We start from the raw sequence: 24,579 nt of genomic DNA, 5'->3' as shown, positions 1-24,579 counted from the left end.
CTCAGGATTAAATGAGGTGGGCTAACATCATGGAGGGTTGCTGTGCAGTATGTACAATTGTATGGAACAACAATTATTTACAATAGTATGTAGGTTTTTCAATGTCTTCTGTAACTTCTCCAAACTTCACATAAGCTGGGATTCCATTGGCTGTTCACTCTGTTCCTCAGAAGATCAAGCAGGTGTTCCAGCTGGGCTCAGGGAGAACTGGGCTCCCCTCCCACCTACCTTGCCACCATCTTCCCTTCTGCATTTGAGATCATTGTTTATTTTAAACAAAGAAAGATGCTGAGGGCTCTCTTGTCTCATCTTTTCACTTGTATCAGGGAAAAACCCAACCTGTCTAGACTTACCAGGTCTAGGTTTGTGCAGGAGGTAAGTTCATGGGTAAGTTAGGTTCCTATTTAACAGGTAGATAGAGCTCAAGTAGGTATGCCTTTATCCAAAGGCCTTTCTTTCCTGATCTGGCAGAAAAATGACTTTCTCTTTCTTTCTGATTTTAATTTTCAGAAACATGGATTCAGACACCTCATCAGCCTTCCAGAATGATCTCACCTGCTCCATCTGTAGGAACTACTTCCTGGACCCTGTCACCATAGACTGTGGGCACAGCTTTTGCCGTCTCTGCCTGTACCTCTGCTGGGAGGAAGCCCAGACTCCAAGGTGCTGCCCTGAGTGCAGAGGAGTATCAGAGAGGCCAGATTTCAAAACCAACATTGCACTGAGGAACCTGGCTTCCATTGCCAGAGAGGCCAGAACTCACTACATCAATAGCTCTGAGGAGCAGATCTGTGTGGCACACAAAGAAGCAAAGGGGCTGTTCTGCAAGGATGAGAAGAACATGCTCTGTGCACTCTGTTCTGAAACCCCAGAGCATGCGGCTCACAGCCACAGTCCAATACAGTGGTCTGCTGAGGAATACAGGGTAGGTGCAATGTGATAGCCATAAGCTCCAAAATGAGAGAGAAAGGTGAGAATGATGATAAGAAAGTGGATGGCAATGGAGATAGTGGAGATGCTACCATTTCAATGTAAATTCCAAATTACAAGTGTAACTGGACAATACTATTAACCAACTTGGGCAGTATAATCAAAGATGTGTTGAGCCTTTAGTAAAGTAGATTGCCTTCGAAATACTGTCTACGTATGTAGAACTGGTGCAATTGTGGGGCGGGTGGCCAGCACCAGGAACACTGGCTTCTAGTGCACGTTTGACCTATTTATAGGTGAAAGTCTGGGTGCCAGTTTCTTAAGAAATGAATGTTATCTGCAGGGTCCCCCCAAACTCTTTATTATATGTTTCTGTCACCTCTGATATTCTGAATATTTGAATCAAATTAAATTAATGTGGAGAAAACCAGACCTCTCCATTTTAACTCAAGGTGACTTTTCCCAACAACTGCCTCTAACCATAAAGAAGGGAATGACATTTACAATATCATCTTTTTGTCACTAAAGCTCACATTTATTTTGCAGGAGGAACTTATAAAGAGAATGAACTCTTTATGGAACATGACTCAAGAAATGAAAAGCAACCTGAAGCAGGAAGCTAGCAAAACCCAGTCATTACAGGTAAGAATGAACATGTTCCATTTTTATATTTTTATGCAGGTTGAAAAAAGCTAGCTTATTTTTTTAGCCAAATTCAAGTTACCAGTTAAAGGGTAATGGTTTCTGCCTATGAAAAGGCAGTGGGTTTTAGTCATATGTCAGTAATCACATATGTACTGGCCAAAAAATACGTAATCAGCTAACAGAAGCTACTACAAGTTACAGGAACACAATTGACTCTTGAACAAGGCAGAGGGCTTACAGTCAATTACCCACATATAACTTTGAACTCTCCCAGAATTTCCTCATTCTTTCTTATCTGAAAGGCATTGTTTTCAGGACCCATAAATACCAAATTTCAAGAATGTTCAAGTCTTTTATATAAAATGATATAAATTAATGCATACAGTTGGCCATCTGCATTCATGGGTTTCCAATCTTAGATCAAAAATATCATCTTTCATATGCTATGGGCTGAATCCATGGATAGGAAACTCACAGATACAGACAGTAAGCTGTGTATTTATTGAAAAAATCAGAGTATTAGTGGGCCCTCACAGTTGAAATTTATGTTTAAGGGTCAACTGTGTTTGCAGTAAGCAGGGCTTGATAGGTATTCCCAGTTCAATTTTGAAGGTTTGGTAAATCCTTCGAAAACTGAGTAAAAGACAACACCACACTGAGTTCGACTCCAAAGGACAGGGGAAAAATAAAGCAGCACATAGAAAAAAAAAAGTAGAGAATTTTACAAAATCAGTATAATGTGGTATATACTTAAATATTGTTAAATATGTAGAAAAAGCATGCAAAAGAAGAAGAAGAAAAGAAGGTAAAAGAGGGGAAATAATTGGTAGAGTAAGAACCTTGAAGAAGCATCAGAGGGAGAGAGCCTGAGGCCCTTTAGAGGGCTTAATTTAACAGGAAAATAGTCTGGGATCAGAGGGTCAGGATAGACAGAAGGACTAGCAAACACTCAAGACGCTTGAAAGTATGAGGCAGAAAGTTCATCAAGTAGTTTTCTGATGAGTCTAAGGAAATATTTAAAGTTTGAAGTTTTCTGCTGAGAGTGGGGCTAGGTAATCCCTTTGTTCCACTATCTGTGCAGGACTACGTGGCCCTTAGGAGGGAGATGATCAAAGCTGAATATCAGAAGATGCATCTATTTCTCTGTGAGGAGGAGCAACTCCATCTGGACACAATGGAGAGAGAAGCAAAGGAGATCTTCCAACAACTCAAGGAAAGCCAACTCAGAATGACCCAACAGAAAGAAAGCCTGAAAGGAATGTTGAGAGAGCTGACTGACATGTGCCACAAGCCTAACGTGGAGCTGCTCCAGGTGAGAAGGGAGGTCGATCCTCAGAGACAGGAATCCTTTTCTGGGCAATGTCACCCTAATATTGAGATGCTGCCTGCATATACAATACCAGTACCCTCAGCTAAGCAATAATGCTCCTTGGCTCCCATGATCAAGTCAGTCCAGTCAGTCCAGTCCAGATTTACCCACATCATGATAATAATGATTTAAGTATAATGCAAAGTTCTATCTACTCAGAGATTGTTCAAATCAGTCAGTCTCTGACCGGGGAACATTAACTTTGCTGTGGTAGTTCTCTAGTTATGTCCCCTAATTCACTGTCACTCTCTGTTATCCACACAAAAGAAACTTGCTAGAGACATGGAGGTCTTGCCCTTTGCCTAGGCAAGATTTATAGAATGCGGTAATCAATGTTAACGTTCTATTTTTCATATGGTTTGCTGTTTTGCTTTAAGTGTTATCATAAATGGTCAGATCTTTCCTTGGGAATAAGATGGGGCAATGAGTGACATTGGAAACCTAGAACTTGTTGCATCCCTTCACTTCTCTGCCTGAAGTCCTTCCTCCCTCAGTGCACCCTGAGGAAACTCAGCATGTTTTAGTATAAGTTCTGTTATTCAGATAGCCTCTGGCCCTGCCTGGTGTAGCTCAGTGGATTGAGCGGGGACCTGAGAACAAAGGGTTGCTGGTTCAATTCCCAGTCAGAGCATATGTCTGGGTTGTGGGCCAGATCCCCAGTAGGGGGTGCTCGAGAGCCAACCACCTACTGATGTTTCTCTCCCTCTCCCTACTGATCTTTCTTCTTCCCTTCCCCTCTCTCTCTCCCCCCACCAGAAAGAGAGAGAAGAGAGAGATGGCCTCTGATTGTTCCTTAAAAAAGAATAGGGAAAAATACTTTACTAAAACAAACTCTGAAAACTATTAAAACATACTAGAAAAGGCATAAAAGCCAGAACTCACGTGTTTACCTTCTTTTTTTGTTTGTTTTGCAGGATTTGGGAAATATATTGGAAAGGTGAGTTTACACTGATGATTTCTAAGAAATCATTGTCTTCTTGATGAGGTGGGTGTACAATATTTGAGCTATAAACCTCATCCTCAATGGCTATTTTCCGTTCTGTTTAAAAAAAAATAACAAAGCCCTGGGGCACTCAGGTCTCAGAAGTTTCTTCCTGATGTGTCTGCATTCCAACATACCTAAAAACCATTTGACCTTCTGGACTTTGGTCTAGTCACTCACCCCCATTCTCTCCAGACATCACAATAAACATTTCTGAAGGGATTTTTGTAAGGTACTACTGGAGATGGAAGGTGAAAAGGACAGGAAGAGGGAGCTCTCCTTGGAGTGGGATAGGAGAGGGGGGTGTTGCCTTTGTTCCCAGGAGTAGCAATGACTCAGCCTGTTCCATCACTGTATGCCCCCCCTTGTAGGCAGCACTTCAGGGGGGAGTGACCTCCTGGTGCCCTCAGGAAGTGCGACCTTCAGGAGCCGGCCTGCCAAGCTAGAGTTTTTTCACTTGCTTGGTGAAAAAAAGAGCAAAGCTGTCTGGCTCTGTAGATTTTTCCCTTTTGGACACTGGATGTTTCATTGGAAACTACCATATTTTGCTGTGTATAATGCACTTCCATCTATAGTTTTTGGCCCAAACTTTCAGGAAAAAAACATTTTGTTTTCATTTTTTAAATCAATTATTTATTGATTTATACTTTGAAACAAAACAGAGTATCATTTTCCAAGTTGTTATTTTGCATACTGCTTCCTAGAGTTATACTTTTAATGCATAAGTGTAAATAAGAGAATTAAAAACATTCATATAGCTATAGAATTAGTACTATCAATGTACAATGAGCATCTTTATTTTTCTTTCAATGATTTGGGCAAAAAAACGTGCATTATACAGGGCAAAATACGGTACTTGCAGATTCAAGTTCCACAGGCTTTTCCTGAATTTTCTGCTCTCTGTAAGATACCCAGGAATCTTGCTTTTCCTGAGGTGGAGTACAAGGAGGAAATGATTCTCAATTTCAGAAATGGGATAATATCTGGAAAAAAAATGGGAAAGTTGAAATTTGATATAACATAAATTGATAAAAAAGAAAAAGTAACATTTCTTCTATGCCCAAGGGGTAAAATACAATGTATATCCAATTAACTCAATGGGAGGCTTCTGGTGAAATATCTTGGGTTAAAAGCTGTGATCTTTGTAATGATTGTGTGATTAGCCTTCGGTCCTCAATTCCTCTGCTGTCATTCTTTACAGAACTGAATTGGTGCAGATGCAAAAGCCCCAGCCCATGAATCCAGAGCTCCCTTTATGGCGCTTCACTGGAATCCAAGATATGCTGAACAACTTCAGAGGTAAGAGTCAGCCCTTTGGCATCAGGCCTCCATTTCTTCAGTGGTTCTTAAGGATGAGTCTTCTATTTCAATTTTGTATATTTTTTCTGACATGAAGGTTGTACATGACTTTCCAAAATTGTTATCCACCTCCTGTATAGTCATATCACAATGACCAAGGCTGATCTTTGCAGTTTATAGAATATTGAAAATATGAAGCAAGATACCTTTTTAAATTACATTGATGTAGACTTTGAGGAAGACTAGAAGACTAGAAGAAGAGCAATGAGATTAGCCATGTGGTTATGAAGAAACAGAATATTTAGTTCTCAGAGTAACAATCAATACTGTAGTTTATTCAGTCTCAAACATTCTTAAAAATTTAAATATGGCATTGATGGCTTTCAGCCTGTTATATATTGCAAATGCATTTATCATGCATTGCACAAATTATTATTTATAAGATCAGAAAGTGCAAAAAGTAACTGAAACTGTCATAAGCAGAATAATTTTAATGCTGTTAGATCAATTTCAAAACCACCGACAGGAGAAGGATCTGTGAACATTGCCCCACCTATATCAGGCTCTTCCTAGACAGCAGGTCTTCAGGCTGAATGTGAGGTCTAAACAGATCATGTAAAGCCAGAACATTCCCTTCAGACACTTCTAATTTATCTACAATGTGAATTTCTATCAAATATTTTGATTCTTGAATATGCAACAGGTACAACTTATATTCCAATAATTACCCTCAAATAGCAAAGTGCCATCTATTTACTAAATAATATCAAGAGCAATCAACACAAGAAGAGATTTCTAAAGTGATGAAAAAGTTTTAGGTGTAACCTGAAACAAACTGTCTAGGGATTGAGATTAAATCACTACTTTACACAGTTCATAACATATGCAGAGGGTTTTTATTTTGCTGCCTTTTTTTTTTTTTTTGGTATAATTTAAAGGATATCTGAGCTGTAGATGTAGTGATAACTTTTGATCCTGGTAGAGGAGCCAGTCTCAACTCCCTTTACTGTCTTTATTTTGTATTCCCTTAGAGGAGGGCAAATGAAGAGACTGTCCCTCAAGGTATGGAAATTCCACTCATTGACCTGTTTTTGTTTTTTTTTTTTCTTCTTTTGCAGTGGATAATGTTCTGAGTGAGGAAACCATTAGTCGCCGTATCAGCCTTTCTAAGGATGTTCGTGTGAATTTTGCAGATGTCCATGACAGCGCATCCAGACAGCCTGAGAGAGTGCAGAGTTTTGCAGTATGGGGAACTCATACCTTTACCACTGGTAGACATTACTGGGAGGTGGATAAGCTGCACTGCTCGATGTGGATTCTGGGAGTGTGTCAAGATTCCCTGATAAGTGATACAGATATTATTGTTGATTACGAAGAAGCATCTCTTCTATTTTGTTTGAAAGTGAATGATCATTATTGTCTCTCCACTAACTGCCCACCCTCAATTCAGTATGTGAAAAGGCCTCTGGGTAAGATTGGAGTGTTTTTGGATTATGACAATGCAACTGTGAGCTTCTATGATGTGGAAAAAGGTTCCCTCATAAGTAGTGTAGTTTCTCCTCCCTTCTCTTCTCCTCTGAAGCCTTTCCTATGCTTTGATTCTCCATGAGAAGTTAAGTTTTGACCACTTATTTGGTAAAGTTCCATATCTAAGGAAACTATTTTTATGAAATGTCCTATGAGGCAGCAGGTTGATACCTGACTGTCTTGGAGCAAATTGTAACTTCAGGAAACATAATTATTGTATGTTTATAAAGTGCCATAACCACATTGAATGTATAAATGTGCTTATTAAATTTTTAATAAAATGTTTACAATGGAGAGCTTCCTAGAATATAGTCGAGGGCTCAATGGCATTTTTTAAACTAACAGCTGTATTATGAAAAGTTGTAGCCCTGGCTGGCGTAGGTCAGTGGACTGAGCACGGGCTGTGAACCAAAGTGTCGCAGGTTCTATTCCCAGTCAGGGTACATGCCTGGGTTGCAGGCCATGACCCCCAGCAACCACACATTGATGTTTCTCTCTCTCTCTCTATCTCCCTCCTTTCCTTCTCTAAAAATAAATAAATAAAATCTTTAAAAAAAAGTTATATAACATAAAAGCCACCCATTACCTCTCAGCTAAAATAATCATTTTTAAAATATGTCATCTCTGACCCTGCAGACCAGTGTAATTCCTTTTAATCCAAACTCTCTGAGCATACTATACCATGTCCTCATAAGAGTCGGCAAACTTTCATCAAATTGGTAGATGCTTATTACCACCAGACTGAAAATTGTAAGAGTAGGATGTATTAGTTACTATTTCCACTACCCACTGCTGTACTTAGAACAGAAATCACAATAAACAAAGGGTGAATTTGCAATTTAGTGTGGGACAACACCAATAAAAACAAAAACCAATACGATACTGTATGATGGTGAAAGAGAAAGAGCGCAGGGAGCTTATGTCTGTATTTGTTCCTCTGCCTCCCATTCTATCACTCATGGCCCTGAAGATGATATTAAATAAATTAACAACGATGTATGACCACCATGACTGAAACACACATGTGCACACACACCTAGTCTCTGTGCTTAGTGAGTGTCTATAATTGCTGCATCCCACACAGAAATATCATTTTTCCACACCAGTGAGAAATCAATGGAGTTTCAACTTAACTTGCATAATTTTATCAGTTTTCTACATCAACCTTTAAATCCTGAAAATTTTCAGCAAAACTCCTTTCAGGTAAGGCAACACTCTCATCCATTTATTTATTTATTCAAGGATTTGCTAAGCACCCCTGATGTCCTAGCCAATGTGTTAGCTGCTAAGAATGCAGCTGTGAGTAGGAGACACTTCGTCCCTTTATCTCTTATCATTTATTCTGTTGAAAAAGAAAAGGACCAGCTTATTCTAGGTTCTCTAAAATGAAGGCTTATCCCATTTCTGAAACTCTGTGGAAACTTCCTTGTCAACTCAGTGTTTCCCTAGAGGGTGAGTGGGCTTAACTAGACAAAGGGGAAGGAGTAGAAAGTTGCAGACAGGCATAGCAGATAAATTAACCAGATATGTCCAGAACATGCAAACCTTCCATTCCTGGATTTTGGCCATGAATAGTAATTGCACACTGATATATATTTTGATGACTCCAGCAAGCTCACAAAACATAAAAAGTCACAGCATATATTCAAGATAATAGACCATAAGACGTAATTCTAATGCCAAGAAAATTAAACTAACAAAATTTTCCATTTTGTACAATCTTTATATTGACTCAGCAAAAGAAGGTTACATTAAAGTAGAAAAAGCATAAGGGAATGTCAAGTATCATTGACAGGCTTCAACCAAGGAGGGCTTCCTCAGCACAGACATCCAGGTACACAGTCAGTTCCCTGACTTAGCCCTGCTCACGTGTGGCCAGTGTGTGAATGAAAGGCCTAAAGAGGAAATTGAGCATGTCCTCTAGATACCTCCAAAGTGGGGAAGGTGTAATGAGGGAATGCCTTATGAAAGAACACTTCACAAGATCCATAAAACTTCCACTTCCACTGTCCACATCAAGGAACACACCAACCCTGCCCAGATATACTGACGAGTCACTGGGGCAGTGGTCCAGAGAGTGTGATGATTTTCCTCCTTCACACGTGAAAGGAGAACTGCATCCTGAAAGTCAATCAGTGTGCCATTCTTCCTCAGCCAGGTCTCCACACAAACCCCTACAGCCCAGTCCCAAGACTTGGCCACATGCAGCTCCCAGTAATGTTTGCCAGAGGTGAAGACCTGTGCTCCCCATACAGCAGAATAGTTCGATGTCCTAGGAGCCAGAGACAGGTATAGATGGTCATGCATAAACCTCAGACTTCTCACATCATCAAACAGCCTGATAATTGCAGTTGGTTATTTCACTAGTGAAGGAAATTTCCACTGTGAAGAAAAGAGAATATTACAGTCAAAATCAATGTTAAAAATAAAAATTCTGTCTGAGAAAAAGCATTTCCCTAGTGTCTCACTGGAAAAGAATATTCCAACATTATTAGAAGGGCAGTTCTGAATGGAAAATATTGGATTCAAGCAATGCTAACGCTATTTCCTGAAGAGACAAAAATCTAATTATAATAGAAAAAAAATCTTCCTAAAATCCAGAGATCATAGAAGAGAAGAAGGTCATGTCTACTTCCGACTGGTTACTTTTCATGACGCCTGAAAAGCTGGACACCTGGGCAGTGCCACCAAGCCCATATCAATAAAATTTACCTCTATCACCCCGTCTTGGGGGACAAAAATAATTTTAGGTTAAATAAACAGAGATTACTTCTCCAGGATATGATAACATTCCAGTTGACAATATTCCAGTTAACTAAGCAAGTTGACACTAAAGAAGAAACCTAAAGGCCTCCTTAGAAGTCATTTCATACTAATTGTCTGCCTCTGATAACTGGTTCCACCCGAGAACTTACTCTTCCTCCACCTGACATATTAACCTTCCAGGTTCAGGTTTACCATGGAGCTCTATGCATGGCCTCACTGACCACCACGTTCCTTTATTGTTATTATTCATAAAAATCTTTGTTTCTGCATTTAGGTTTTTTTACATTTATGATTATTGAGTCCAATTACATTATAAGTCCAATTACTAAAAATATTTAAAACCCAATTCACTGCTCTTATTTTAAATTGGAATATCTTGAACTGCCATTCAGTTTTCTACAGCTCAGTGAACAACTGACATTTTGGGTGTTGATATTTCTAGGACTCAAGAAGCCCTTTTTTGTTACATGTCTTTTTCTCATTATATAAGTAACATCGTATTTATAAGTAATTGATAAGGACTGAGTCACAGCTATCATTACAGCAGCTTTGATTTTATCTTTTACCATATCATAGTGACTCCATGACTAAGTATGACTCTGCATGCCACTTAGCAGGTTGTTCTCCTCTGCAAGAAAGAGGAAAAGATCATCCATAGAACAATCATAAGTGAAGAACCCTGTCAGGTGGTCCCACCAATGAATGGGGCAATACTCACCTTGGAAGCAGCTGAGCCTGCCCATCGGTCCAGTAATGGGCCATGCAGGGAGTCTGGGCCTCAGAGGCTGAGGCATGTGAAGCTGCGCCTGTACCTGCTCACTCCTGTAAAGGGGAAGGTGCAATTAATCTTCTGGTGCCATCATCATTCAACTGAATGTTCTTCATCACAATCCTTTCATGAGATAGAATTGTGCTATTCTTAGGGACTCTCTCTTATTTTTCTGCTTTTCCTACTTTCACCCCCATTTCTCAGAGGTACTTGCCTCTCTTACTTAATTCTGAGTAAACCTAGTCTTTGCACTCTCAGTTCATATTGATTGTGAAATATAAAACCATAAATGACCAGTCTTACAGAAAGGTTTGCATTGAGCCTGACAACACATAGCTCCTTCAGCCATAGATGTGAAAAAATACTAACTTCGGATCAAGAAGAGCAGAAAAACATAAACAAACAGACTGCAAAACACATACAAACAGGTGAGCACACAAACAATTGAAAATACTCCAAGAAATTATATCTTTGCTTTGTTAGAAGTGGCTGGATCACTTTCATGGCCCTCATAAACCCAAGTTAGCACTGAAGAACAAACTCACCTTCTCAGTTCATCTCCTAACTCATGTCAAAAACAAAAAGAGAAACTTAGGCTTCTTCAGAAGTAGGATATTCTGCCAAACCAGTTTGGGTTTGGGGAAGTTTGGAAAAGTGCTGATCGCTACCACCTGCAAACTGCCTTAAAAATTTATTCTCCTTTTCCTCCCTAAAGAGAATCCTGACCATATCTGGGCAGAATCTAAATTCTTTTGTAAATAATTTTTTTAAATTTATGTTTTACTCACATATCATTGGTATATAATCATATATTGGTTATATTACTTTAAAGTGTACAGTTTTAATGAGTCGCCATTTTTATACCCTACAAAGCCATCACAACACTAAGTCGAGTAATCATCTGTCACCGGGTATGCTTATCACAATATTATTGACTATATTCTCCTCCCCCCTTTTACCCATTCCCCTCACCCCCTACTTTTGGTAACCATCTCTTTGGTCTCTGTTTTTATGTTCTTGAAGAATTCAGAACAATGAGTGTGAAAAGGGGGAAGTGGCTGTGCATTGCTGATACTCTCAGCTCTGTGCATAGGGGTCTTTCCTAAGGCTTGTCCTGAAAGAGTAATACGCCCCAAATTAATGGCAAAATGAAACCAAGGATATCACATCAGAGGTAATATAGGAGGGCTTTTACCAAATGTTTCTACATTGCCCACTTGCAGACCGGAATTAAAAGACCTTGAATAAGTTCTTCCTTTCTGGTGTTTACTCAAACAAGAAACAAAAGTAGATTTTGAGAAGGAAAATGTTCCTTGTGGAATCTCCACAATCACAATTCCATCCCATTTGTTTGTGCATGGTTAGGTCAGGAGAAGATTATATTAGTCCCAAGAGGGAGCCATGCTCCTCCATGGATGCAGGAGATGAAGAAATATATACTTTTGGTATCAAATAATTGATGGAGATCAATGGTGTGTGCTTCCAATAATACAAAATGTTCCCAGGCAAATGCTCCATTCCTACCTTAAGCAACTCTACATCTGGTTTCAGACACATGTTCATGAGCTCGTCATACATTGCTGTTAGGTTGATCTTCTTTTCAGCCATTTCAGCCTCAAGTTTCTCAAGTTGCTCAAACATGTTTGACCCTTCCTTACTGAGACTCTCTAAATAGTTTTTCTCCCTCATGAAGAACCAGTTGCAGTGTCTCAGAAAAGCCCTGGTTTCATCTTGGCATCTGTGGAGATACGCCTGCAGAGAGATGGATTTCCTAGATCACACACTCGGGCAAACTTTACCCACCTCCACTGAAACAGCAGATGCTGTACTGATTCACGTTCTCTACCAAGAAGCTTCATGTATCCTAAACTCAGGTTCCCCCACTTGTCAGAAATCATGTATTCACTCCTCTTTCCTTCACTTATTTTCCATTCTTTTAAACTATACCAACAGCCAATTATGTGCTTCCCTCAAACTATCTCCCCCCACTTCATGAACTCCTGAAAGAACTGGAGGAAAGCTTCTCAGTGATCATTTCTTTCACACTCAGCCTCTCCACTCTGAAAGACTACATGCAAGCAGTTAAAATTCATTGTCAACTAATCAACTCTTTCATGCAATATTCTGACTTCTGTGTTAGTAAATTGGTCTCTAGTGGCAAACTCTTCCTATTCTTAGAAGTATTGCATTTTACTCTCAGGATTAGGAGCCTGAGATCCCTGAAATCCTCACTACCTACCCTTAAACTGGTGTCCACCCTCCCAGCCTTTTCTCTGCCCTCCTTTTCTCTGTGGATGGGCTCCTGTCCTCCATCTGAAGCCACAGGCTCCCTATGGTTTTAAACAACATTGATTTTTATTCCATTGCCTATTCCCTCCCAGAAGTTGTGGATTCACTCCCTCCCTCCCCAGTCTCAGTTTTTTCTTTACTTCTTTCACTCTGTTTCCTTTATTTTTAAAATATTATACTTTCTTTTACTTGAAACACTATCATTCTCTAGCTCCTGTAATTCTCACCCCACAGGCACACTTCTTAATTTCTGTTCACCATTCCTTTTCCCCTCATGACTGTGTCAGCCTGACTCAGAGGGAAATACAGTCTCATACTTACCATCCAATTGACAGATATTCTTCCATCTTTACTGAGATTTCTTTGAATTTCTTGAATCTTTTCCCATAAAGATCTCATATGGGTTGCGAGCTTTGCCCATTCAAAACAAAGAAAAGAATTTTAGCACCGGAAAAATAAATAAATTTAGGTTTTAGACCATTAATGATGGAGATAATCAAGGGATGTTAGGTAAATGTACTTCAGGGAGAGAAGAAGGATCTTGATGTTTCCTTATTTGCTCCCAAATGGTAAATTTTAGAAGATTTCAGGCTGTATAACCACATAGTGCAATATAGTCATTTTTCTAGGGAAACTGATCAGGATTTTACTTAGCATGTCTACTTCTCCAATATTGAGGTATCTTGCATCAGAATTTGGAGCTAGTGATACTTGTCTCCTGCCAAGTCCAATCTACTTTATCCTTCTCTTTTTGTCCTGCACTAACAAATATGTACCCCATAGAAAATCCTTTTCGCATTTGTAGGGTTTTTATTTCCTCAAAATGAGGTCTTTCCACTGACTTGAGCACAATGCTGTATCATCAAAATAGTGATGACCATTTACTTAATCACTCTCCCGTTAAAGGCAACCAACATGAAGGCAGGTTTACAACTGCGTTTTCCTCGCAGCCCCATCACTGGTACTTCAGTTGGTACTTGACTTTCAGTAAGGAGAGGATTTAATAATCCTCATGATGATTCTCAGGTCCTTATGTTGTCTTGGCTGCACTCTCCTCCAGCTGTCACTGTGCTCTCAGAGGCAGCACTTACCCAGTGTTCCTCAGCAGCCTTTTCTATGGGGCGGCGTCTGTGAGCCTCATGCTCCAGAGCACTAGAGCAGTGCACACAGAGCAGACTCCTGTCATCTTCACAGAAGATTTGCTTTGTCTCCTTGTGCAGCCCACATCTATAGTGCGTAGAGCTCAGGGACGGCCGCAGATTGGCTTTCCTGCCACTAGACACTAGGTTTTTCAGAAGAATATTGGTTTTGCAGTTTGTCTGCTCTGATGGTTCTCTGCACACAGGGCAGTGTGCAGGGCTTTCATCTTTCTCCCAGGATGCACAGAGCCAAGACCAACAGAAACAGTGGCCAGGGCCCGTGGTGACTGGGTCTGTAAGATAATTCAGGCAGAGGATACAGGCAAGTTCTTCTTGAAAGGCTTGTGACATGTCTGAGTCCATTCTTCTGAGGGAAGAAAACTTGGAGTTTATTCCTCTGCCCAGAAGACACAAAGGTCTTAGCAAAGTTGGACTCAGGCTGTGGCTCAATAACAGCGTGTCTGGAGCTGAACAGGCTTGAGTGGGCATGTGACACAACTGGAAAGCAGAGACACAGGAAAGCTCTTACAGTCTGCAGAAACCATTCTTGGCTTTCTAACCAATACTGTCCACCTCTGCCCCCTTTTCTCCTGCATAAAAAGGATCCCCAGTTTTGCTGAGGTCTTCCTTTCTCCAATTTGCTTGAGTTTCAGGTGTTTGACCCAAATGAATAGCTCCAGCTGCTGAGGTATATGGAGTCTCTAAAGAACACATTCATTTCTTCTAAGGATTACATTTTGGAGGTGTTTAGATAGGTGCTAATAGTGAATGATTAAGTTCCTTCAACCCTGAGGATAGGATTAATTTAACACCTTTGCTCATCTCCCTAGATGAAACTCTACAAACATAACCTAATCAAGAGTCACTGATTTTACAGTAAACCAGCCCTTAAATGCTGCTTTTATATGTACATTTCTGAACATCAGGACTTTATTTTTTAACTTACAAAAAGGCAGAAAAGATTATTGGATCCGCTAGTGATTTCAGCAAATGTCTTTGAAAACTTGGAAATATGTTTCCTATAGTTTGTTGAAATACAATCTGCTATGGAGGAGGGCTTTCTTTGACTCTCTGATTGGCTTGTCATTTTTTTAAAGATTTTATTTCTGTATTATTAGAGAGGGAAGGGAGGGAGAAAGAAAGAGAGAGAGAAACATCAATGTGCGGTTGCTGGGGGCCATGGCCTGCAACCCAGGCATGTGCCCTGACTGGGAATCGAACCTGCGGCACTTGGGTTCAGAAGGTGCGCTCAATCCACTGACCTATGCCAGCCAGGGCTTGGCTTGTCATTTTTAACATACTATTTTAAGAACTTTGACCCATCTCTCTGGTCACCTGATACAGATTGGTCTTTGAGACTTCTAAAGCTTTTAAACTTTGGGGGGCTCTGAAATCTATAAGCATGCCCTTGTTATGGGGAGCTTAAATTCATCATTTTATAGTTGAGAAAAATCAGATAGGAAATACCTTTATGAAAAGATAGGCAAAAAGTCTAGAGAAAGCTGGAAGGAGGTCATGTGGTTATAATGTGGAAAGGAGATCAGTAGCAACTCTTCCCTTCAATCCGATCTTAGGAAAAAGGTTATTCATTCACTTTGTGCTTCTGTATTCTCAGCCACTTGGAATTCTTCCTGTGGGAGGGTTTCAGGTCACCTATAGTTAATCCCCACAACTAAGCCTGACTGCATTAGCCTATTCCTTTTAAGAAGAGATATCACACTTAAGGGAAGGAATCAGCCTTCAAGAATAAAAAAGGACTATCAAGAAAAATTCATGTGACCTTATGGTTGGAAGATCAACACAGTTCCTAGAGAGCTAGGGTGGTTCAGGGGAGCTTCTTCTGTGGAGTGACGGAAACATTGCCTCAGCAAAAGATCTGCTTGATCTGACATTCTTTCTCAAAAAAATTGTGATAACATCATGGTTATCAAACACCAGGTAAGAACATACAGTAGAGGCTATTATTTTTCCACGACACCCTCTTTAAATGCCTAACTATAACTCTGTATCTATCAGAATATGCATTTTTCCCCTAGGAAATGAGTGTCTGGACTATAACTAATTTGTTTGTATTTTTGTGTCTTATTATTTATTCACTGTTATGCTTACATTTTGATAAGAAGGTTTTCTATCTTATGTGTTATGTATTGTCTTATATCACAGGGGGCAAACACAAGGCCTGTGGGCTGAATCTGGCCCTCCACCTTGTTTTATCTGGTCTGACACTTTGTTTCTGCCCGGAGGCAATGCCAAGCTCCATGCCCCTAGTTAAGGAGTACTTACATTTCTAGTCCTAAAATTACATTCGGCCCTTTGAAGGCAACCGTGAAGCTGGTGTGGCCCCTGGTGAAAATGAGTTTGACACCCTGCCTTATATGTTCTAGATTGCAAGAATTTAAAAACAAGCTAGCATCTCTAAATTATTTTAAGGATCTTATCTGTCTCTCATTTATTTTTTTCTAGTAACTAGTATTCTAGTTTCAGCTGGGGGTGATGTTTTTTTCCTTCCAGGGGATCTGGAAACAGTTTTAGTCGTCACTATTGGCATTAGTGAGGAAAGACCATGGATTCTGCTTAACATTTTATAAGACAAAGGAGATCCTCTTTCCTCCAAATGCCAGTAACTATGGAGAACAGGCAATCAGTAGGAGTCAGATATAAATGAAAGCTATGAGATTAAAATGCTATTGGTCTAAAATATAATTATAAATAGTATTCCCTGAATTCACATGAGGGGATTAGTCTAAATTCATTATCCACCAGAGAATGATATTTTGATGTAGGATTATTGTCACTGTGATTTAAGATGTTCTGCCTTTTAATCTGTAAACATATTTTCAACTCTGTGAATAATCCATTGAGTGCATTCTTGGATTATTTCATTGCTTTTTTATTAACAACTTGCACTAGGTACCAAGGAGCAGTCACAATCAAGATATACATTGTTCTTACTCTCATGTAGGCTATAGTCAGGAAGTAGGGCACCAAACAAATAGGCACAGGCAATTTAGTTGCAATTTGGGCTAATGCCATGAAGGAAATCAAGGCAGGAGAAGTATAATGCTTTGTAAACTAGGGTAGCTTAAGGACATGGCCTTTGAAAACAGACTTGAAGGTGATAGGGTATGGTTAGATGAGGATCCTGAGGTGGAAAGAAGTGTGGTAAGTTCAAGTGACTGAGAAAAGGCATTGAATCCAGAGGGAACAAGAAACACAAGTGGAGTGAGGTATACAGGCACCAAAATAATCAGGATTTTGTAATTTCAGAAAGTATTTTATATTAAATACATTTTCCTACCTCTTTTCTATGTTTTCCAAGGATTTGTTGGTATATAGACTTTTCTATAATGTAATCATCCCCTGCAGATACTCTAACATGAACAGTGTTATTTTTTTTCTTTCTCCCTCCCTATCATTTTTGCAAATAGTGCCAGCTAGGACTTCCAGGACAATATTGTAAGGACACAGTGGTCACAACTGTCTTTGTCCTCATCTCTGATTTTAAAAAGAATTGTCCTAAGAATTCCCACTTGCAATGGCATTCGTAATATTTCTTTTATAATTGTACTTCCTCAAATTTAAACATCTTCCTTTTATTTAGAAGTTTCTGAATGTTCTTATTGTGACAATATGTTACATCACCTAAGACTTTCTCTAGGTCATAGAAAATGATCAACATATATGCTTGAGAACAGTGTGTTCTGTAACTACAATAGTCCTCCCTTATCCAAAGGGGACATGTCCTAAGTCTGCCAGTGAATGCCTGAAACCTTCAAAAATACCAAATTCTTATATATCCTATGATTTTTCCTGTAGGTACGTACCTTTTAACTTTCTGTAGGAAGCATAAAGTTAAGGAAGCACTTTATGGTTTCTTTTTTGGCATATAGGAATGGCCATCATCACTATGTTTGGGCTTTGGTGCCATTATTAAGTAAAATAAGTGTTACTGGAACACAAGCACTATGATATCAGGACAGTTGATCTGATAACATAATCCCAGTGCCTAAATGACTAATGGATGGGTGGGGTACAAGCAGGGATTTAGCCATTCTAATAGATATGTAGTAGCATTTCATTGTTATTTTAAAGTTCTTTCTTCTTTTGAGGCATTTCTCTTTTAATATTTTCAACTCCACCATCCGTTTTGGGGTGTGTTTTTTTGTTTTGTCTTGTTTTTTTCCTATACCTGTTGAGTGAATTGCTGGTCATTTATTTTGTTCATTTGTAGTTAAATTATGGTATAATTGATGGGAAGATATGCTAGGGTAGAGTTTAAGAACTTTTATTCTTCTCTTTTCTTTGAGCTGGGGGATATTAAACAGTGCAAGTGAAACATCTTAGCACTCATGTTGATCTCACTTCAAATTTGGGCCAATTTTTATCTATATTTTTAGGAGTAAATTAAATTATAGAAGGGACATAGCCCAAGGTAGAGTGTGATTATCTTGTTTATCACATAGAAGGGTAACTTTTCTTTCTCCACAGAAGCATAGAATCACACACCCTGCAAGACATCTATCCAGGAATAATTCACCAAGTGAGCAGTGAGAGTGAAGGAGTTTGAGATCTTGCCGAGGTATCTAAACATCTAGGACCACATACATGACTCAAAGACTTAGACATGACATTGCCTGATAGCCAAAACAACTGGTGTAACTCTTTCTTCTTGGCTGTGCTAAAAATGACATTCACTATAACATCTTCACCACCTCCTCACTTTTTTACTGCGATATGTGCCAAAGCCTATTAGTCTGGAAGGGGTATTCCTGTATTGTGAAGGTATAACAGTGAGTTTTGTAGATGTAACTCAGAGTTGCCTTATATGTAGCATCTCTTCTTGCTCCTTCTCTCCTGGTCTCAGGCCTGTCTTTTGCTGTAGTCACTTCTGACTAGGGACAAATTGGGAATTTGTTCATACGCTGGGGAACCACAATCTAAGGAAGCCCATTTCCATGTGCCTTGTCAAATAAGAGAAATATGTCATACTTTATTGCTTTAGCTTCCTTCTATGTCATGAAAGTCCATTAACTGTTTTATTAAATACAGTTATAACATTAAAACATCAATATCAGTTCTTTATTTATTATGGGGGAATTATTACCCATGATGCATGGCATAGAATACATTCCCTGGTTGTTGCTTTATTTCTGAACTGTCATTAGGAAGTAGAATAACAGATGACAGGGCTCTCTGACAAATGTAAAATTCGATGCAAGGTAGCAGGTATCATTCACTCATTCTTTTTCCAAACGAACATTAAGGTAATGACCCACTGATAATCTGGAAAGAATTTTCTACTTTCTCTTTAGCTAACTACATTCTGCCTATCTGTGGTGGATCCTGGCCTTTGGGATCTGTGTATGTTGTGACTGCTAGTGAACAAATACACACGAACAATAGAAGTCCTGTGGAGAAAAAGGGATGACATGGCCACTTTCTGAGAGAGAGAGGGCAAGAGGGTCAGAAAGCCCAGTCCCTGCCTGGACAAGCTTTTATTGCTTCCCTGGGTACATTACATGGAGGGTAGTCCTCATTTACTATGCACAGTTTCCCTGCAGGGGATTACCTTTTACAGATAACAAAGGAAATATTGTTGCTAATTACTTCAAAGAAAAGGATATTGCAGACCAAGGGGAAAAGTGGTTGAACCATTTACACTTCATACTTGGGAGGTTTAGCTCAGATTTTAGGAAGCTGCAGTGAGCACTTGCTGCCTTAGCAAAAGCAAATCTCATAGCAGTCTAGGTACAATGCAGGCCTGATTCCCCATGGGAAATTCTCTCCATGGGTGTGGTCCTGCATGCCATTAGCTCCCCACTCATTTTCCATATGAGTGCTGAGCTACATTTCCACACCATGCAAAATGGTTTCCTACAACTATCCAAATACCTCAGTTTAATAATCCATAGTTTGAGCTAATATTATTAAAAAACCTATAATGTGCATCCCTTTGTAATTCTCATCACATTCATACATACTTAAGTGTTATCAGTATTTTCTACTACACTGAAATATACAAGATGATCAGGCCAGTACTCTCCTTAATCAGCCCTAGTATCTGTGTCCAGAGCTACATTATTCATACATTACACTAGCTGTATATTATATGCATGATGCTATAACATCTTCCTCCATATCTCAGTACCACTCCCCTGGTTTCCCTCTATCCATTTGTCTGTGAAGCCCTCTGTCACATCCATCATCCAGCTTACCTTTCTTTAGCTGGGATTAATCAGCTGATTAAACTCTTCACCAAATATCTAGTCTTAATTATTACCTTTTCACTTATAGAAATTTTACTTTTCTTTAATATGGCAGGCACATTCCACCCTATTTGTTTAGGTGTGAGAAAACCAAAAGACAAGGTTGTCTTTTGTAGTTTGAACACTGACCTTTTGATATTTTATAATGTGAAAGAGCCCCCTGCAACTTAAGTATATGTAATGTATTGTTAATTATGTGATCATGTAAATAATGTTTTTTACATTGTTAACATTATTATTCATTACCCATTTCATGAATATACATTGTAGCTATTCCTTTACATTTGAAATACTAGCAAGTATAAGAATACATAGGTGTTTAGTAATAAAAAAAGCTTTTAGAATAATCCAACTTTATATACCTAATAGTGATTTTCATAGGGTTCTATAATTACTAGAGATTTTTTTTGTTTTTTAGGATTTCATATTTCTTAATTTATAATGAACAGGCTGCCCATGCTTGTATATGAAACCCAAATAAAGAGCATACACTAAAAGCTCTCAGTTTTCTCACTCACTGGTGGTATCTAGTTCCTATTTTGGTCAAGTGTTTGTATCAAAGTAATTCATCTGTAGTATTTTTAGTTTCTTTAGGTCTCAAAAAAGAGAGTAATCTTATTGTACAAAAACTAATAAAAAGAATAATTTGGTCCCCAGAACCTGTGAATATGTTACCTTAACAGGGCAAAAGGGATCTCACAGGTATACTTAAGTTGAGGATATCGAGATGGGGAGATTACACTGGAACATTTAGTAAGCCAGGTGCAATCACAGGGTCCTTGTGAGAGGGAAGCAGAAGGGTCAAGAAAGTCAGAAAAGATGTGACAATGGTAGCAAAGGTTGGAGTGGTGTGATTGCTGGTTTTGGAGGTGTTTGAGTGCCATGAGCCAAGGAGTGAGAAACCTCTGAAAATTAGAAAAGGCTCAGAGTTTCAGTTGACTTCCTCCAGAGATTTCAGAAAGAATGCAGCCCTGCCAACACCTTGATATTAGTTCAGTGAGCCTTCTGACTTCCAGAAGATGATGCTAAATTTGTATTGTTTAAGCTAAAATAATAATAATTGGAACTGTGTTGATCAGTATCAAGTTTTAATGGAAAGTAGATTTTTTTGTGCTCTCTGTAAACACCAGACTTAGTTGTCAAAGCTCACTCCAGCCACAGACAGATCTTCAGTAACCTGAGGCCTTTTTCAGTACTCTTGTCAACCTCTGGCTAGGGCAATGGAACCCTTAGCTATCATCCAGTACCAGATGATGATGCTGGAAAGACAGTACACATACCCAGGTACACTCCCAGAAAACTTGCTGTGGTTCTCTGACCAAGGATGGGAACTACAACCTGGGAATCTGCCCTCATTGAGAATCAAAACTGTGATCCTTCAGTCTACAGGACAATATTCCAACCAACTGAGCCACACTGGCCAGGGCCTGACTTCATTTTCAATAATCTTGGAAACAACTGGGCAGCTAGAAAAGTGACACTGGTGCTCATATAAAAATCTGCGAAATTGAGGAACATCTTATATAGAAATTATCAACCAACTCTTTCAGCAAAATCAATTTCAAAAAGCATGATTTGTGTTTTGGTGATGATTGTGGTTATTGCATCTAAGTTATGTCTTATCACAGTGTGAAGGGGTGCTTCATATTCACTTTAAAGGCTTGGAAGATTTAGCTACTGTCTCTAATTTTTGGTTCCTTTGATTAGAGTGGTATAGATAATAAAGAAAAGATGGCAAATTCAACTAATTGGTATAATCATGTTAGAATAATTCTGGTTAAAATCTGATCTAATTTGACAATGTAGTTTTTTCTTCATTAATTATAACATATTCACATATGTTTTCTTAAAAGAAAAGGTTTTTTGATGCGGATTCTGATTGAGTTGAAACAAAAAATCCAGGGGAAAATGCCTGATGATTACATGAAATAATGAAACTTGAAGCTTAGTCAAACTGTGCTAAGTCAGTGATTGGCACTGAGTGTTAGGCGGATTTTTTAGAACATTCAGGACCCACCTCTAGGGTTATACATCGGGTCAGACTCCTCCAACTCAAGCTATTTGAAGAAAGTAAGACCTCAGCAAAACTGGGGGTCTTTGTTGTACAGGAAAAAAAGGGGGAAGGAGATGAATAGGTTTTATTCAAAAGCCAGGAAAGTTGTCTACAGATCTTGGGAGCTCTCTGATGTCTTGATTTTCCTTTTGTGCCATAGGCACTGCGTTTTGCAGGCTTTCAATAGTATTTAGGTAGTATTAAAGGGACAGCATCTAGGGACATTTGACTTCGGTACTTGTGGTCCAGTAGAGAGAAAAGACAAAGATAGCTCTTTCTCCAGCTCCTCTGGCTGGATAACATGGCTCTTTCTTGGGGTAAAGGTGCCCATGCTGCTGCTGCCTTGCCACTGTGGCCACTTACTGCAGCTTTAGGACTGGGCCTGATCTGTGGGCAGGGCTGGGAGAAAAAAAGGAAAAAAAAAAAGGATTTCAGCCCTCCCTTTTCTGTTTGCAGGGGTCGTTTTTCCATGCCCATTGGCTAGAAATTGGGTTTTCCTGTTGGAGTTTTGGATATGTAAAGTCAGAGAATAGGGCCTTCCTTCAAATCTTGATGTCAGGAAAGAGAAGAGGAACAGTAACTCCACAAATTCATTCCCATTATGGGAAATTCTTGGAGTATGCTCTCCTCATTTCACTTTCTATTTTTAACTTTTCAGAGTCCTCACTGTGGACGCTGAGGAAAATACCTACAAAGAGAGTCTCCTGGTGGCTAACTTGGGTCGAATTTAAAAGAACACAACACCAAACAGAGCCTAGCAGCCGTTTCTACATAGGGACCTCTCGCACAAACTGCACTCTAGGAAGAAGCCTGCACTAAGGCTGCTGGCCTCCTTCAGTAAACTGCCTTCCTGCACCGTGTTTCTGCCATCTGAGCCAGACCTTATAAATAAGTTCTTGGAATCCTATTTCAACCAATAGGATTGAGGCTTTTCTTGTCTAATAGATGTGCAGCTCTATCCTCATCAGCATCTTCACTGATCAATCAGGACAGTGCCTTTTCGACCAATCCAACGATGAGGATTTGGAGTCCTCATTTGTATGAGGACAGACCAATCAGGGACCAGGGGTGTGGGCTTCAATCTATATAAATCAGCTTCTTTCTAGTTCTGAGAGTGCACTTTCCCTTTCCATGGAAGACTGAAGGTTGCATTTCCATGGCTGGAGTTGAAACACTGAAGATAAAACATAACCTGAGCAGAGTAGACCAGCACAGGGCAGGGCAGCACTCCCTAGCCATAGGGACTTGGGCCAGGACTGCCTTGCTGAGGGCTGTATCATAGCCATGCTGTATTATAAGTGAGCTGTTTTCCCTGAATCCTAGTTTCTTTTTTTGCTGCACCCCAAATTGGGGATTCCTTTTGGTGGTTTGACACCAACAACTGTTGGCTTACCTTCAGTTCATGTCACATATTTTCTGTAGGTAGTCTGTTCACTGTTTTTAGTTGTAATATAGAAAACAGATTCTAGAGCATTTGTTCCATTTTAGCCAGTGCCAGAATCAATAGAAAACTTAAGTATGCAATAATGCTTGGCAACTTCCAAAAAATGAGGCACCATCACACTGCTTTCAGTAAACCCTAAGCAACTATATATGAAAATCTAGATGTGGTTATCCCCATTTCTAATAAGTAACAGGAATTTATTTTTTATAGGTCTGGAGGCTGGAAGTCCAAGATCATGGTGTCAGCAAGGTTGGTTCTGGAGAAGGCTGCTGACTTACTGTATCTCCACCTGGTAGAAAGAGCTGGGTATAGTTACTTTTACACTATACTTTCACAGAAGTGAATTTAATCCCCAGAATACTCTCCATCTAACATTCTCTTTGAAGTGAAGGAGAGCAGAAGAAGGAGGGATAGAAGGAAAAGGGGGAGAGAGATCAATATTTTTTACATACAAAATAGAAGAAAAATCTTGTTCTTCCTGGTGATGAGACCTGTTAAGATCTATTCTCTCAACAACTTTCATATATCACACAACAGTGTTAATTATAGTCATCATGTACCTTTTATCCCTAGAGAGATTGATTTTAATATCTGATTACTTTGCAACCTTGTAAAATCTAAGTCTGGAAGATTTTTGAAATAAAATTTGACTATTGGTGGTTTGATATTTTGTGTGTTTAAAAAATGAGACTTATTGTTCATCCTTAAAAATGAATATTCAAGACATTTTGATTATATGTATCTTCCTTAAAAATACTGCAGTACCCCAACATCTACATCTTGTTATCTGTACTACATCCCTGTAAATTTTCTTGGGATACTCTGTTCATCATTGAGAACTACTTACAGCAATGCTGAGGAACAAATTATACACAATCTATATTTTTATGTCAAAAGGAATTTCTAGCCCATAAATATGAACAATAACATAATTCACTTTTTTTAATGAACTCACCTCAGAAACAACTTCATCCATGGTGACTCCAGCTTCTCCAGTGCTCCATTCAGGACAAAACAGGTTTCCGGGCCCCTCAGCTGCTACAGAGTGGCTCCCCTATAATTCACTTCTTTATTCAATAATATTTCTTAGCACTTCCTGTC

General features: G+C 39.2%; 1 protein-coding gene across 1 annotated transcript; it reads left to right on the top strand.

Moving 5' to 3' along the window:
• Nucleotides 1-514: 514 nt before the first annotated feature.
• Nucleotides 515-6,970, top strand: LOC114498833 (tripartite motif-containing protein 64-like). Its single transcript, XM_028514867.2, has 6 exons — nucleotides 515-925; nucleotides 1,477-1,572; nucleotides 2,657-2,887; nucleotides 3,859-3,881; nucleotides 5,128-5,225; nucleotides 6,344-6,970. Exons 1-6 carry the CDS (start codon nucleotides 515-517, stop codon nucleotides 6,832-6,834), a joined length of 1,350 nt encoding a protein of 449 aa, XP_028370668.1. The 3' UTR covers nucleotides 6,835-6,970.
• Nucleotides 6,971-24,579: the final 17,609 nt, after the last annotated feature.

The sequence above is a fragment of the Phyllostomus discolor genome, chromosome 6, assembly GCF_004126475.2.
Source record: "Phyllostomus discolor isolate MPI-MPIP mPhyDis1 chromosome 6, mPhyDis1.pri.v3, whole genome shotgun sequence".
Classification (NCBI taxonomy): Eukaryota; Metazoa; Chordata; class Mammalia; order Chiroptera; family Phyllostomidae; genus Phyllostomus; species Phyllostomus discolor.
This window is presented reverse-complemented; position numbering and strand designations above follow the sequence as displayed.

Bases quoted from the DNA above. Each gene is read 5' to 3' on its own strand.
- LOC114498833 (XM_028514867.2), top strand. From the start codon at position 515: ATGGATTCAGACACCTCATCAGCCTTCCAGAATGATCTCACCTGCTCC. The intron at 3,882-5,127 runs GTGAGTTTACAC...CATTCTTTACAG, and splicing joins TTGGGAAATATATTGGAAAG to AACTGAATTGGTGCAGATGC. The intron at 5,226-6,343 runs GTAAGAGTCAGC...CTTCTTTTGCAG, and splicing joins TATGCTGAACAACTTCAGAG to TGGATAATGTTCTGAGTGAG.